General features: G+C 44.6%; 1 protein-coding gene across 1 annotated transcript in view; it reads right to left on the reverse strand.

The window, feature by feature from the left end:
- The window catches only part of LOC142586223 (glutamate receptor ionotropic, kainate 2-like), a 98,048-nt gene that overhangs the window by 34,008 nt on the left and 46,461 nt on the right, over positions 1-17,579 (reverse strand). The window contains exons 3-6 of the mRNA XM_075697474.1: positions 11,697-11,960; positions 5,487-5,671; positions 4,733-4,786; positions 365-541 (exon numbers count right to left, since the gene is read on the reverse strand). Of these exons, the coding sequence (XP_075553589.1) occupies positions 365-541; positions 4,733-4,786; positions 5,487-5,671; positions 11,697-11,960 (680 nt within the window). The remainder of the gene's footprint in view (positions 1-364; positions 542-4,732; positions 4,787-5,486; positions 5,672-11,696; positions 11,961-17,579) is intronic.

Below are 17,579 nucleotides of genomic sequence, written 5' to 3' on the forward strand. Positions count from 1 at the left end.
AATTAGCTATAAAATAAATTATTGAATTGTTAATTGGTCAATTTTGCATTTCAATTTTTTCTGCAAGTAATGTCCGCCACTTCCGGCTCATAATCTGGAATTCAGCTATCTTCCACGGGCATCCATTCAAAATTATTGAGTGGTCGCTGAATCAGCCTACATATATATATATATATATATATATATATATATATATATATATATATGTTGACTCCAAGAACACGAATGAAAACGCAAAAACGAATGAGGGCACTATATTCACAATAATATCATCAAAGTTGGCACCCTGAATTTTTATCTTTTGAATGGGCCAACGATTCAGCAAGCCCTATTTAAGACAACATAGGCGGCTTTAAGAACTCACCCTTAATTGCTTCCAGGAGGCTCGATGCGCGAGAAACAATGGGTACACGCCAGTTTGAGTGTACTTCTCGCGTACAGCACCGATGTCCTGCTCCCAGAGCTCTCTCTTCAGAAGCAGGAAACCGGTCAAATTGGTTCCCGAGTTCTGCAGATCAGAGAGGTCCACCGTGTGCAAGTCCTGCGCAGTTTGATCACCATCACTTATAGCGTTGCAAATGGAAAACCATCGAAAAATTATTTTCATGTTCTTTCTCTCTTCAAATCGTCAACGAAGGAAGCTTTTTTAAATCTCTTTTTCAGACAGACTACTCGGAATTGTTCGCTAAAGTCCTGCTTATACGGAATATTTGATTGATGGCTCGCTCACAACTTGGTTACAGTATTTCGTCCACCTTTTCTTTTACTTATAGGCATGGCTCAATCTGTCAGGATGCGTCGAGTTCTTCCCGGGAAAGCTTTGCCACTCCATCTAAGTATGCAAATTTAGTGGTTTACCTGGGATCACGTGCCAATTATATACACTTGAAATTAAACGGAAGGCATATTATCTAACATAATTTTACTCGTGAGGAAAATGTAGCCTCGAGGCTCACGTGGTCGTGTATTCGTCATATAGCATCTAGGTGCTTATACTTTGAACATGCGCAGCAGTCTTGCACGAAAATGTGGCGGGAGATCATTTTTCAACTTTATGTGTCACGCCTGCTACGTCTACTCAACATAATCTAAACCAAATGGGACACATCATAGAGGAGCGAAACATAGTTGGGTTATTCAGAAACTTTTCGTGAGTGAGTGAAAACATTATTCAAAAACTTTGACTGCGCAGCAATAAATTTCTACATATCGCGTGAATGCCTCTAATCAATTGGGAAATTAGTTTAACGCGAGCAAAATAATACTGTGCTTGGATTTTTCCTTGATTCGACAATAACTTTAGAAATTACATAACATAACGTCACTTTGCACAAATTAGAGAATATTAGACTCCGACTTCCTTAATGATACTATTTTTGCAATAACCTTCCTAACTGTTCACACGTAGTCTCTCAGATAACACATAGATTGAATGTGTGCCATTTAGATATGGTGAACATCAAAAGTCGCTTCTGGTGCCCTTTTCTAGCAGTTATATCAATGATATTGCGAACACTACGGCCGAATGCTAAAATATTTCAGTGTGCGGTTGACACTGCGCTGATTGCAATCATAATCTGTTGCAGTAAAATGAGTCTAAAGATATGGGAATTGTGCAGTTGATTGGTCAAATGGTATTCACATGCTTTTAAAAAACTGTATGGAACTGTATTAATTTTACCAATGTTGCGAAAATTGAATATGTTCAGCGACGTTTCATTCGTATCCTGTACGATCTATTTCTCGTACGCCGTGTGTTTTATGCCTGTGGGCGTGTACTACGCATGTTTTTAATATTAGAACCCTAGAGATAAGGCGGAATTACCGTGATTACCTATTTTTCTATAAACTAATTCACAACCACTTGTCCTGTCCGTGGTTACTGTTAGCCGTAACGTTCTGTGTGCCTCTCCCGAACCTGCGTACTCCTACATTTTCTTCGTGAATTGCTTTTGCACCTCTAACGCTATAACATTTCTTGTAACGCAACAAAATAACTTGCGTGATGATCTTGATATATTCATTTCTACTACTTGCTCATTATCTGACTTGTGTCTCTGAATAGTTCCATTTTTTGTGGCACTTTGTACCACTGTTATTTGAGATAATCTGTTTTGTTATTCGGTTTCATGTTCTTTGTGTAACACAAGTTCACCACTATTAAGGCGTAAAACTGTTCTTGGAGAACTTTAAGAAAAATAAATAAGTACATCAATAAATAAATAAACAACCGGTGGGCAAACTCACACATGAACATCCCCCTCCTCTGACTCATGCTTGCTTTGAAATCACTACGCAGGCTTGGCATAGAGCGTCAGTGAGTGAATAAAGGCATCAGTGGGCGTCAGTATAAACGAGTCTGCGTAGGGAGCAGGAAGTGAGGAGCGGTTCTCGTTAGTACGAAAGTCACCGACCGTGGTTTTTTGGTCGCGTGAGCACACGAACGTGACGAGTGTGAGTTGACGTGTGCATGTGAGTGCCGGTGAGTGGGAGTGGATGCGAGTATGAGCGTGAGTGGGCGCAGGTGAGTGCTAACGGAAGGCGTTATGAGCACGAGCGAGTATATGGAGAAGTGCGAGCTCTACTCATTCACGTCAGCGTGAATGAGTAGAGAGCCTGTGAACATATCGGAGTGTGAGTACGAATGTGCATCCACCTTTTTTTGCCGAATTATGGTTTAAACAAAAAAAAATGTTTTTCTGACTGCTTTAGAAACCCTCTTACCATTCTTAAGCTGGACCAATCTATTTACTTACGCAGTGTCGAGTGCTCAGGTTGTTCTTGCGTCTTTGTACCGCTATCATTTTCGGTTAATACCTTGGGATTTATCATGACGACCGTATGTTACGGTTGGTTCAGATTGCCTAAATAATTAAGTGATTAGGAACGGTGGCACCGAAGTTTTATACGCCTAATTGAATGCCCCTCTTAATTTGCGTAGGTTAGCTTTTAAATGGAATTTCAGTTTGCGGCTGCCGCGCCCGAACAAATTCATATGAAGTATATAAGTTGTTAAAGAGGATATGTGCGAGCCTGCTGAACGGTACTGCTTGGGATTGCGGAGGTGTAATAACGCCCAAACGAACAATTGAGAAAGGGAGGGCGGGGGGTATTCTGCAAGTGTCCACCTAGTGGACATGTCTATCTTGTCTGCTGCTGGAGTTCTGATTGGCTGGGCGGTGTATGCGTCATGAGGAGCTCGTGCCCCCAGCCAATCAGCACTTCAGCCTAGACGAAATGCACATGTCTACTAGGTAGGCACATGCAGAATAGCCCCAGGTGTTTATATTTCTATGTATGTATGTATGTATGTATGTATGTATGTATGTATGTATGTATGTATGTATGTATGTATGTATGTATGTATGTATGTATGTATGTATGTATGTATGTATGTATGTATGTATGTTTGTATGTATGTATGTATGTATGTATGTATGTATGTATGTATGTATGTATGTATGTATGTATGTATGTATGTATGTATGTATGTATGTATTCTCCGCCCTGCTGTAAGAGACAACCACATGCACATGAAATCGGGAAGTAGCAATAATGTTTTATGGTAAAAATAAATACAGTCGTTTTACAACCTGGCGCCCGTGAAGAAATTGCAAACGTGCTGTGAGACCAATGTAATATGCCGACATCGCCAGCAGAAATCACCATAATACGTCATCCTCCCTCACCTGTATAATGTCCTAACTGGCCCTTAGGGTAGTGAAATAAATAAATAAACAAACAAATAAATAAATAGCTTTCCACTGTGCAGCGTTAAATGGTGTGGCGCCGTATCCTAAGCACAAGCAGTTTCATGACTGTCAGAGGCGTATTAGGCCTAACAGTTCGTAAACCCGCGGCCGATCTCAATAAAGACGACAAATCATCGTCAATACATTTTTGTCTTTAGCATGAGATAAGGCAAAGCGAAGGCTAATGTGAATGCTTATTTCAAGCTGTCACGACGCAGAGCCGGTAGCAAGAGCGAAATCACACTGTAAAGGAAGTTTACACCTTTCGGGTTGTGTTTTGTTCGCAAACAATAATCCTCATCTGTCTTGCCCGCATTTCGTTTCTTTAACGCTGTGAGCCCGGCAGTTCTTAGTCACGAACGGCTTGCGCGTTATCAGCATGACACAGCATTCTCGACAGGAGAGTAGCGAGCGCCGAGTTTTCAAGAGAGAAAACGCAAGCAAGGAAGATGACGATTATTGTTTGCGGACAAGATATGCCCCAAAGGGGGTCAATTTCTTTTAGAGTGTAGATCGCCAACACTATACGCCCCTCAGGCAAAAGCGAGCATCTACGGAGATCATTTGAGGCAAATAAGAAGGGTTGTCGTGGGCAACGAGTGTAGTCAGAAACTTGCATCGCTGCAGCCAGTGTGGATACTGCGTTGATAGAGAAAACGCTATGTCTTGCAATAAGAATGCCTGCGTGTAGAACGAAACTCGCCAGTTACATTAGAATAGAAAATATGAAATTCTCTGAGGATCTACTCTCGAACCGTAACTTGAAAAAAATCTTCTGGGCCACTCATAGGCGGACAGCTGTATTTTTTTCAAAGGAAGGACTTGGTGCTTGAAAACTAAATCTACATGAAAAAGATGAAACATGCGTTTAAAATGTGTCGCTGCTGAAAGCCGAAACGTTTGTAAATGCAAACACCTCTCGAAGTGCTTAACACGGAGGTCGACACCATCCCAAACAAGGCACAGGCGTTCGAGCTTACCAGTGTAGTGACAATGAAGTTGTGATACTCGTTGACGATTCCAATTCTTTGGGCCTGAAAATAGATTAGCGCGTCGTTAGCACTCAGAATTTCTGTTTTCAAGAAAGATAATAACAAAACAGATTTGTAAGTCCGCTAGGAATATTATTTTAAAATTGTGCGCGCAATTGGTTCAAAGTATACCATTTATGCCACACTCAAACTTCGCTCATAAATACATGGGACTTAATGCACGTAACTATAAGGAAAATTTCCAACCTTAATGTTAATACTGAAATCAAAAAGAAATCCACGCACTAAAATAAAAAAAAGAAAGCACGTATATTTTACTCTACATGCAGCTTCCCAAAAGTAGCATAAGCAAATCATTGCGAAGGGATTATAATTACGAACATATACATGCTCCATCTTTATGAATTTTTGGAGTTGCAGTACGTTACAGAAAGTGAGTGCGAACTACAGCCCTAGCTAATATGATGCGTGCAAAAATTATATTAAAGAAAGAGACATAACATGGCCCGAAAGAAGGAAGCGTTTTGTTTGGAGGAGAGTATTCTTCAAAACTGTAAATTTCGAAAAATTACACTTTTATTTTGCCAGTCATTGTAACTGTCACCTTAAATCGTTCCAGTCTTTATCTTCTGGCTTCTAGCCTGATGCTTTGCCGGAATGGAGTCATTTCATTTGTAAATTTTCGGTGCGTTTAATCTCACACCAATAAGTTTCTATGAAAAACATAAAAAGTTTCCCCTACATGTCTTAACAGATCGCCAAGCCTGTGTGTAGCCACGTCGAGAAGGATGTTGCTCTCCCCGGCCTTAGCAATCTCCCGCAGGACAATCCGGGGATCCGTTTTCTCCGGAAGTAGCCGCAGCGACACCGGAAGTGGAAGACCGCCAGGCTGCGGCATGTGCAGGAGGCCACGCAGCCGGACCAGCGCTGAGCATTTGACAAACGAAAATAAAATCCGGAATGCGCTATTGAGTTGGCAGGTCTTAGGTAAATGGTTTGCAAGAAAGTTAAAAGCAGCTGCTTCCAAGCCAGGACCACCAGCTTACCGGAATCCTTGAAAAGTGTACGATCAATGTGTTCTACCAATAGAACATACAGCGTATTTTTAGATCGTACATATATTTGATAAAAGACTGTAGGCGCAGAGAACGTGGCGGTTATGCACAGTAGTTGTTTGAAAAGGAATACATACGTTGGCGCTAATAGAGAGTTTTAGCCCAGCGGGTTTACGGCCAGCGGAGCGGAGCGGGCGAGCGGAGACACGACTGCGCATACGTACAACGCTGAAGCGGCCAGCGGTTTTACGGAGCAGCGTTTACGCCCGCTGGAAAGCACTCCCCAGCGGAGGGTATACGCAGCGCGCGAGCGTGCGTAAGCGCGCGCGGGCGTGTATGGGAAATGCAAGATGGCAGCCGCGAACATGAACGCCGGCAGTTCTGCATCGACGACGGCGACTGCGGCGCTGACCCGTACATTAGTACTCAGTATATTATTAACAAATAATGTACTGAGAACATGTAATATATCTTTATTCAACATTTGTTGCATTATAAAAGCTAGCGTAATTCAAATTCATTTCTCAGTAACTCCTATTCGGACCACTAGGTGGGGAAGCAGAGCGCCCCGCTCTCTCCGCTCGAGCAGGTGAGTGATCCGCCGGGCTAAAATTCTTTTTTCGCGAGCCGCTCCGCTGGCGCAACGGTGGAGACCGCGAGTGGAGCGAAACGTAAACCCGCTGAGCTAAAACTCTCTAATAACGCAAGTGTTACAAGACTAAGTATACAAAAAGCAACGATTAACTTTTTCTATCAGTGCCTTGGGAGCAGTTTCTCAAGTTGCAAATTTGGAGGCAGTCACAATTTATGGCAGCTTCCTTTCTTTTGTAAACTGGAAACTCGCCCATAATTCGAGATAATAATAATCAATAAATCCGGAAGTAACGGAATCGAACATATCGGGAGCACAGAAAGGGCCGCCCCACTATCGAGTCAAAGGAAAACGCGCCATGAAATGGGAGGCGGCAGGTACCGATACCGCGCGGTTCACCTGTGACGTATGTGCGGCAGATTCTGTGCCTCGATTTGCTGCGAGTTATTGAAGCATCGTCGCACACTTATATACGGGGCGTTTCCATCAGACGGAGCAGCAGGGCGCGCTCGCTTTCCATATTGCCGCAGTTAATCCTTGAAATTAAATATATCGTGTTCAATATATCGAATAAGAAAGAATCTTTACTACTTCAAAAAATAGTGTCCATTAAAAAGTCACTGCCTCTCGATTTTTCATGTAAGTGACTGTCACCAAGGCATTAAGGAAAAAAACTGATTTTTTTGTGTACGTGTGTGCGTGCGTGCTTGTGTGTGCGTGCTTGTGTGCTTGTGTTTGTGTCTGCGCGCGCGCGTTTGTGTGTGTGTGTGTGTGTGTGTGTGTGTGTGTGTGTGTGTGTGTGTGTGTGTGTGTGTGTGTGTGTGTGTGTGTGTGTGTGTGTGTGTGTGTGTGTGTGTGTGTGTGTGTGTTTATATTCCAAGCACATGTTAACAGCCGTAAATTACGTCGGTATTGCCTATAGGAACTTATACATGTTTTAAATTTTAAAAATCTGTATGGTGTAGCAACATACCCTGTTTACGTTGGACAGAAATTTGCAGGACAACAAAGAAACTCGCGTAGTGTAGGATGGCGCAACGAGTTATGACGTAGAAATTGGTCCGTGTTACGTTAGTTCGGACTATGACGGTGTGGGTAAAAGAGAGGGCTTTTGTAGAGGACATGCTTCAGTTGAGATTAAAAGCAAATGAGTACAGCGAGTTATTTATGGCCGCGATAAAGTAATTATGGTCCAGTAGAGTAAGAAACTGAGTTTTTGAGATAGCAAAAAGCAGCCGAGGACAGTGGAAGATAACGCGGTTTGATAGATTGGGAAATTTTCCTACATACTACGATGCTGGGCGACGCAGCTTGTCGGTATTTGGAGATGGCTGGGAGAGGCTTTGGTTCTCAAGTGAACGTCACATAGGCTGCTGCTGATTACGATGGTCATTATGCAGTAGGTGGTTGAGAATGTCGTAGTTGCTTTACGAATTAACTATGGTTGCTCACGAAGGCTTACAAGTTGTACTTGAGGGTGGAGCAACCAAGATCTTGCATGCTGAAAATGTAGATTAGATTGCACGCACGCTATATCGTAAACTTTTCCAATCTGTTAGTAATTCTGTTACATACGTCAGCTCGCCGCCACTGGTCAAACATTTTTGGAACCACGCTCGTTTCGCCTGTCTACCAGTGGACGTCACCAAAACCTCGAAAACTTCCCATCTGAAAATAACGCGTACACACTGATTAAGCATGAATAGGCCAAATAGAAGGAAAGCATTTCTTTCCGATTGCAGACCTTTGTCACCATTAGCCGTCCACGGTCGGTAAAAATGTTTTCGGGACCCGCCTACTTTTCTTTCTGTCAAACGACGTCACAAAACCACGGAAAATTATTATGGCAAATTGATGTGTACACACTAAAGATGCATATATGCTCAACAAAGCTGATTATCTTTTTTTTAGATAGCTAGAGAGTGACCCGTTCCGAAAGGAATAGAAGGTGGCTATTCATTGATCGCTACGGAGATACTCGAAGCTGCCAGCGACAACAAAATTTCCTTGCGTATAAGAAAAATTTGCGTCGTTGCGTGAAGTTGCTAAACTCTCTCGGTTCGTATGGGCAACCAGCGCTGAAACTTCGCGTGAGAACAGCAGCGCCGTAACACACAGCGTAGCGCGCTGTTGACACAGTTTACAGGGAAACTTGCTATGATTTTGGATCAGCAATTTCACCGCTTATTTAGAGCACATGTGTCCACCTTCTGACCTGTCTGGGCACCGAAATACTAGAACGTAGCAACGTATGCACTTCTCGCAACCCGTATGGCCATGGACAGAACTTGGCTAGGCAATAACAATATTGCGGGTCAATATAGCAGGGCAAAAAAAATATTGCCGGTCACCTTCCGTGCATTTAGGAGTTGCGAAAATTTGACGTAAGTAGATTCGAAATGAACTCAGATTAAAATGACTTCAGGTTATAACGCGACAGAGCTATCCATGAAATCACTGAATGCGTTCAAAAAGAACATCAGCGAAATATTCATAGCAGCTCTAGTTAAAAGTTCGTATTCTGCTTTTTTTTTTACCTTTCGCTTACAAAGTGGGGTACTTTCTCAAAGGTATTTCAAGTACGCTCTCTTAACGCAACCCTGAAAGCCACAGATATTGTTCTGAAGGTGCGGATACCTATTGTTCGCTAATGAACCGGTAGAATGTTGCCTTACAGGTTCTTTCGCCGAAGTGAAAATGTCGTCAAATCCAGGGGCACACAAGAACAATGTTATGCCAGAGAGAAAGAGTTAATTTGGTAACACGCGATAAATTATCTATATTTGCTCAGAGATTGGTAATGAAATTGACGAACTACAAAATTGGGCTCCTCCTTGTCCTAAATAAATATGCGTTAATCTTATTTTGGGCTCCTTGGCATGATAACTTTACGCGCAGGCATGACGTTATCAAGCATGACATGAATTCTTGCCCTTACTCGCCGCCTACGCATACGTGATGTGATGTGTGGTGCGCGACACGGTGCGGTGTTCGGGACGGTCAGGAGCAGACGACACTGAGTGCACGCGCGCCGAGGTGGAAGGAGGAAAACAACGACGCCGAAGAGCGTCCGGCACGAGAATGCGCGGCGCATGAAACAAGAAAAAGAAGTAAAGCAACCAATCGGAAAAGACCACGGGGAGTCAGGCAGCCAATCCGAGAATGCCGAATCGGCCAGACGAGAAGAAAAAATTGGAGGACGCTTAAGCTTCGCTTTCAAGAGTGGAACGCGACAGCGTTCCCGTCTACCCGCCAAGGGGTGTAAGACAATGGGCTACGGCGCAGCGACTACGCGCCCCGCATCGGGCGCGGTGAGCGTCGAGCAACGCAGCGTTCGGCGCGACAACGAAATGTGCGCCTGAGCAAGCGACGCACGCCTGAGCCTTAGAAACAGCTCGTTTCTAAGGCAACACCGCGTTCACTAGAGACGCTTTTGTACCGCTTTGAAGCATCGAACTCGTGGCTCAGTGGTAACGTCTCCGTCTCACACTCCGGAGACCCTGGTTCGATTCCCACCCAGCCCATCTTGGAAGTTGTTTTTTATTTATGAAGTGCCTGCCATGATTTATCGCTCACGGCCAACGCCGCGGACGCCGACGCCGACAACGACGCCGACGACACCGGCTTTTCTGCGACACGAGCTCCTTAACGCTATCGCGTTAAAAAGCGTGGTGCGCTGGCAGAAAGAGCGGGACACTCGAGGACACGCAGGGAGACGCCGGGGAGACGCCAGGAGAGTCCCAGGAAGCGACGGCAGGAGGAGGTCAACCACCGGAGCGGCTGTTGAAGACGGGCCGTCGGGTTCCGGACCCGAGCCCACCAGGACTTCACCCGACCGGGGCCTCCTGCCAACCTGTTCCTGTGCGTCGCCTGTCTACCTGAGCGTGCCGCCAGCTCCTCAAGGCCGGCGTTCGAGCTTCTGCGCCAGTGGGCAGGACGAGAACAGTCGGGCTTCGGGCCCGAGTTCTAAGCCAGCTGCCCGGCCAGAACGCCACCCCCATCTGTCGTGCCGCCTGCTGCCTGAGGCCGGCGTGTACCCGTGGGCAGGGCAAGAGCAGTCGGGCTACGGGCCCAAGCTCTACATCCAGCTGCGCGGAACGCCTCCGCCGTCTACTCCTGCCACCCAGCCGCCAGCTTTACCTCGCCTAGCCAGAGCTGGCGCGCTCCGGTCGCCCGGTCGGTCAACGTACACCGCGACCTCTGGTGAGACCGGCGCCCCTCCTTTCGCCAGCTTGTCGCCGCGTCGCGAATGTTACGCGTCCCCGCCCTCGAGGCAAGCCCGGACTCGCGCACCCGTTAACCTCATGCAAGCCCTATGTGTGTTCTTTGCAGCAATGTCTTCTTGGGTGTTTATTTTAGGCATGCTTTCCATTTACTTCTATTTGCTTTATGCCTCTTTTTAGTTTGATTAAAAATCTTTGTGTGTGTGTTCAAACCAACGGCTTTGTCCTCAATTGGGTACTCGGAGGCTCCGCCTAAGAGAACTAACCGAACCATTGAGCACACGAACCTTTGCCCCATATTAGGGTCATCACACGTGAGTCACCAGGTACACTGTCCTGCATATTCTTGAACAAGAAGTCATTAGATGCAAGTTAAATATGCTTGTAGGTACGGAAGATAACGTGGTGCTGTTTATATGACAAGTGGTTATGGTACTTGAGTGATAGTACGTTGCTTTCTTGATCAATATTCTGCTGCGCACAGTCAGTATACGTCCACAGCCATTTCCACATTTTCTACAGAGATGTTGCAGTAGACTTTTCGTTGTCGGGCCTGCAATACACCCATGAAAATGCGGAATTATTTTTTGTCTCACGTGCAAGTTCCCTATTTCCGGATAGCTGCCAATTAAGAGGAATTTCATCACCATGGTAACGCTAGCAGAAAAATTTTTATCACGGCCTTGGATCAAGTGCAAACAGTGAGTGGTGTCTTCAAAGATACACGTAGAGAGACACAATGCAATATTGGCAAAGCTTATGGGGACTGGTTATCTATTCTTCCTCTTAATTTTTTTTTCTATTTCAACCCACCACAGGCTCACACGACCTATGTAGGATTGGTTACAGGAACAGTTCATTCTCTTCGATAACAACACAAATTCTCAATACATATTCACACTGATAGAATTTTATGATGAGAAATAAATAAAATAAAATAAATTTCCAAATGAGAGCATTGGCATCTCAACACACAGCACTGTTTGAGAGAGTATTAGAAAGCACAGTCGATTTCAACTGTTTTTATCTCAAAGTCACCTAGGGCAAAAATAGAGAATAAACGCCTGCTTCGCCGCACTCACCTTCGGGTTTTTCGTACACAATCGTGAAGCCCTTCCATCGCTGAGCTTCCACCAAATCCCTGAGAGCTTGCTCCAGTTCGTGGGTAGAAGGTGCAAGGTTAAGAGACGCCGAACCCGCATAGACGCCTGCGTGAGCCCCGCCTTCTTGGGACAAGTAAACGTGCGGGACTCGGTGTCGCGTGCAAGCGCTGCCGACCAGCGATGCCGCGTCTGGCTGCCGAGGTCCCAGCACTGCTAGAACACCTTGCTCAAGGAGTCTGCACACTGTTCGTAGAAACCAAATAAGAGGCAGTATCGGGTACACATTTGCAGCGGGCAAACCTTAAAACCGTGGTAACCAAGCATCAAGCAATGCGGAGGGACGTTGTCCATAGCAGCCCTTTGATTTTCATGCTCGCGTTGACCACTACCTGTCTCCACATTCACTGAACGTCCCACATGTTTAAACTTCAAAAATAAATGAAAGCGTCTAGGTAATCACTCTATTATTTGCAGTTTCCTTTTGTCAGACTATATGCAAAGATAAATTGCAGTAACACTATCAATGGAAGTTCTTGCGCACGAACAAAGTTAAAATAACTATATCTTCTATTTATGGTGGTTTCTATTCTCATTTTTTCTGATTTAGTTGTTCTCAAGGAAAGAAACAGTAACCGCCCAATAAAAAGTTCCATTTGAACGCAATAGTCATACGTAACACGCTTGTTCTGTAAAAAAAAAATTAGATGTTAAATGTCTGCAGTTAGCCATCGACAGAACACTGATCCTTAAACTACATTACTGTTACGAGATTGCATGCAAATTTTCGCCTGTGTCTTGTAGAGAAACGTTTTATTCTGCATTGCGCGCTATTCAGAGATAAAAAAAAATGTTCATACACTACACTGTACGAAAGTAGCTGAGAGAAGATAAATGCTACCGTGAGTGAAGTCTTGTGGTTTGCATCATTAACACCCAAGTTAAGAAAATCAGGTGGTGTTTTCTTGGAATAATGTCGGTATGGTTGACTATAGTTCATTTGTTTTACCGCAGTGCGGTTGATATACACACAGATGCTGTTCAGTCTCAAGGAAGCTCCTTTTCTCGTGCGAAATACTCAATGATAGATGCGCAGTCGCCTAAAGGAATATTCCCTATTTTGTTGGTATGGCGCACAATAAATAACAGGACGCTTAAGAGACAAGGAACTCGAAGTTCGGGGACGCTGTCAGCCAGGCGTACGAAAGAACGCACATGGTGCTCATGGAATACAGAAGGTGTACAAAGGACGTTTAGTTTTTGGGTACACAGAGCTATATTGACTCATGTACCTATTTATTTGTTTCACGCGGACGGCACTTCATCCCTAACAAACTAAATTACGGTTTAGCGCAAGACGCGCCTGCATGACTTGGAACTTACTCGAATGTTCTCATTGGTTCTATTTCCTCTGTCTCTTGTAACCGAACCTTGTGTGCTCTGAATGTATGCGCGGTACTCGAATGGTGCAGTATTTTCTCGAGGACATGCGGGCGTTCGCAAATTCACTGGAATCTTCGACGATTCATGTATAAAAGCCGGTGCGCTTGACCCGCAGATCACATTGTCGACGATGCGCCTTAGTGTTACTTGTTTTGGTGGGCACAAGTTCGCCCAATGCAGAGTTAGGTTAGTAACAGTTATCGACTGCGTTCTTCACCGTAACTACAATGTGACAATGTGTAGTACTCACTAGAGAACGTTGGTATACACATGTAGGCACTGCTAGAGGTTTTCGATGTATTGTATAAGTATTCAGTGAGACAGTACTTCAACATTCGTTTAAATCTCGTAAATTCGATTGGCCGAGATCTTTCCTGTATGCAACCGTGAAAGAGAGAATTTATCTCAACGCTTACATGTAGCTCGTTGTTGACACACTATTGAAGCTGTTTTAGAATATTTATATATAACATGCCCTTAAAGCGCTAACTGCCGGCTCAGGTAGATGAGGCCGAAACTATTGTAGATAACTTACAGCCCGTAAACACATATATACGTGAGTGCAATGCTTCAGTAAGGGTCCATGCCAAGCAAATTTAATCTTATTACTTGAAATCGCCTTGAATAATTCTAGATGTTAGGATCATACTGCTTAATTATTGCCTACGCTGCTACAACGACAATCAAATGAGGCCGAAATGTCATAAATCCAAAGGAACAAATTTCATTTTAGAATCACGGTAAAACATGTTGAAAGTTTGTCAGAGGTTTTTCTGACCATCACTCGCGGAAGCAAGTAATTCTTCTTGCATAGTACATTGTACACATTACGTTCATGACATCAGTGTTCCACATTGTAGGACGACTTAATTTCTCCTTTCATATCTGAAATTTAGATCCAACTAGTCAAAATACCTTCCCGCGTCACACAGCTTCCTTGCATACCAAATACACTTACGAAAATATTATCTTTGTAAATAATCTTTTTTGCACATGGCACAAAGCGCGTTTGTTCATTAAAAGGATTTTTCTTCAATTCTTAGGCTTGTCCTGTGCTTTTCAAATTATGTTTACATTGTCTTCTTAAGCAACTCTCATTGACATCAAGTGAAATATTTAGGTGCGTTAGAAAATATGCGAACATTGGTGGCGCATTTTCTTCGTCATCGTCGCCGTCGCCACCGTCATGCAGTCCCGAATAAAGTCCAAGTCTGAGAAGAGTGAGCGGACCACGTGGCGACTTTGAGGGCAAGGTGTGAGGGCAAGCTGAAAAGAAGGGTTCCTTCATGCTTGGTGTAGTTAGTCCCGAATTCGCTCATTCATGATCAGCTCGCTAGGAGGCAGCACGCACCGCCAGATCTCGGAGGCCACGTTGGCTTAGGGCCGTCTAACTGGGGACCCAATATGGAGGAAGGAAACTGAGGAGAGGCCCTACCCCTCTGCGCGCTAGGAGAAAAGTGTGGAGGAAATGACGTAGTAGGTTCTCCTCTTTCTTGCTGATTTTTTTATTTCTTTGCCGTGGAGGCCACGCCTTTCGGGCCACAATGGCGGCTTTGTTTTGGTCCTGTGCGCTCACACGTGTTGCTCCGTAGGTTTCGTACTGTGGCAAAGGCGCCGTGCGGGCAGGTTCGCGTTGGTCTCCGTGTTTTGTTGCGCTGCGTTAGCTGGACCGTGCTCTCCCGGATTTTGCTGCGGCCAGGTGGGACACGAGGAACTAAACTTCGTGATATGAACGCGCATGCAACGCTGTACGCAATCTACCGCACCACGGCAATGGCAACGGACGAAGGAATATCCGCGGGAAATATTGCCCTCTTTGGCGGAATTATGCTAACGTGCTAAATATTGTTTAGTATTGCTGCGGAGCGCGCAGCGCGGCGTGATTTCGCGAGAAATGTAAAGAAGAGAGGAGAGCTGGCCCGATAGGTGGAGCAACGCCAACTTCCGGCTTCATTTTAGCTTCACAAAGAGTGACGTCAGGGCCTCTCCTGAGTTTCCTTCCTCCGTGGGAGCCAATGTTGGAGGTCACGTGGTAGAGCCCGTCGATGCCCTGCGGCCTAGCTAGAAGAGGAGGGCACGCCCTCCCCTCCTTCAGCCATCATGCAGCGGTCCGTCCTGCTCAGCGCAATCCCGGCCTGCGCACTCTGTGTCACATGTCTTGTGATGAGGGCGAAAGGGTGAAAGGCGAGCACTTGAGGATGAGCACTCGAGATGCCTGGTGGCTTCACGTGCGCTCTCTTCTCGCGTTCCTTTTGTACGAGGTAGCCTAATCAGAGTTGTGGGGACGCGGAGCAGATTGCAACGATGAAGTCAGCAGCAGCAGCATGACAGGGTCACTTTGGAACAAGCACGCATGCGACCCGCTGCCGATACTCCTTTCACACCAGCTCTATGACAGTGAGGGCTCGTTGTCGTCGAGCAAATCCTCTTGATGTTTCTTTTCAGCGCGTGCGACACCATTCCTCTTTCTTTAGCAAGAGAATGTTTACTGCAATTCATACGGCCTGTGAAACTATGCGTAACTTACTTCTTGTGATTATCCAATAATGTGCGATCGCTACCGATGAATCGGCTTTCGGACGAAACTACGACTTTTTCATTGTTTAAAGAAGTTTACAAGATACATTGCTGCGTAGGAAATGCGTTCTGTAGTATTTTGTTACCTAGAGAGTAGCTTAAATAAATAATTAGGTACTCAAATGCCAAATTTAAGCTCCTATGAGCACATTATTAATGAAGTGGTGTTAACGGTGAATGAGCTTTGAAGAAGCGCACATTCTTACAATACTCACGAAGTGTAATTATTACAAGTTACTTACGACTTGTACAAAAATTATAATAAACACGCCGCAAAGCGCCTGCCCTCCATGTATTTTTCCTATTTTAGGTAAAAAAGAAAATTGAACTAAATGATACACGGAGAGAAGCTAAATCTTCTGTATTGTGAATAAATTTCATCGCGTACGAGAAAAAATAACGAAGGTAGAAAAATATCCTGTAAGGCTATAAACATTTCACTGCTGCCACATCTATAGTCTCATGAAAAATCACAATGCATAAAACACGACGTTACTGCAAGTACGTTTCTAGCAGATAAATCTGACATGGGCAGCTATAGGACGAAAACACGCGGCGCACTTCTCTGCCAGCAACTAAAAGCGGATGAGAGAACGCTGCCACGTATCAGCGGAACGTCAATCTTGTAAACTGAAAAACAGGAAGAGGCTTTCTCAGCCAAAAGTAATCTCTCAGCTTCAGGAATGTCCCATCGAAGGGACGAGCGAGAAATAGCACTGCATTTTTTTGCTCTTTTCTGCTGCATTACGCGTCCAATGGAATATTGAACGTTTCATTCATAGTACAGCCTCCTATCGTGTGTGTTCTTCTCTTTCGTCCTGTTCAGTGCTTTCTTCTAGAGGCTGTTTTTAATGTTGCAATGAACACGCTCCAGGATGAGATCAAAGTTATTACTTCCGTCGTGCCGGAAGCGAGTGCTAAAAGGAGAAAGTCAGAAAGAAATGCATAAAGTAAAAATACCCCGTGTAACTGATTTTGTTTGTAAAAAAACAGGGCACTCGTCTTGACAAACGTTTCTAATGATGAAAACGTGACTTTTGTAGACATTGTTCGTGGCGTAGCAGTAAACACGGGTGAAGACGCGCGAAACGCGGTTGGGAAGTGAGAACGGAGAACGCTAGGAAGAAGCAGAGTCTGCGTACGTTGAATGCTTTCGCAAGAGGTATGCGGCTGCACCAATGGAACCCACCGTCGGGACGATCATTGCTAGTATAAGGCCTCCTCTCATAGACATCTCTTGTATTTTGCCTCTGCAAATACCAGTTTCATCTTTTGTCATTAAATTGTTTAACCATACACCGTATGCGACATGCCGTCCGCAATGCCCGCGGTCAGAAGCGTTTCTCAAGACAGGCAGTAAAATTTCATTCATGCAAAACAACAACGACACCTAATGCCTCGGATTCCCAACATTTTTTTCTTTTTTTGCTTTTGAAGATCTGTTTCATAATGTGTACACTTTCATATACATATTTGCGGTCATTAAAGGTCTGTTCCTTAGGAAGTATCGTTCTTTTATATGTATAAGTTTACTTCTGGGCGTCAAGGAATACCAATAAAAAAGGCTGAAAGGCAACATATCGTCGTTTTTAGTTCGTAGAGCGCAGCCGCTAGCAAGCGTTGCTCGTTTTGACGTTTGCCCCTGCGTACAAGCGCACAGAGAATAATATTTTGTAATTGCAACCTTATTCTTCTGCATACATGGGCGTAAGAATTTGCATTGTTACAGGTGCTCATGGCCAGGTTGTACGCACACGCTCTGGCAAGTTAGAAGCGCACGTTTGCTGGTACTTAAACATTTGTTTTTGATGTTCCTCCAAAAGTTGCGCTCGTGCTTTGGTCAAC

This window comes from Dermacentor variabilis, chromosome 6 (genome assembly GCF_050947875.1).
Source record: "Dermacentor variabilis isolate Ectoservices chromosome 6, ASM5094787v1, whole genome shotgun sequence".
In the NCBI taxonomy this organism is placed as follows: Eukaryota; Metazoa; Arthropoda; class Arachnida; order Ixodida; family Ixodidae; genus Dermacentor; species Dermacentor variabilis.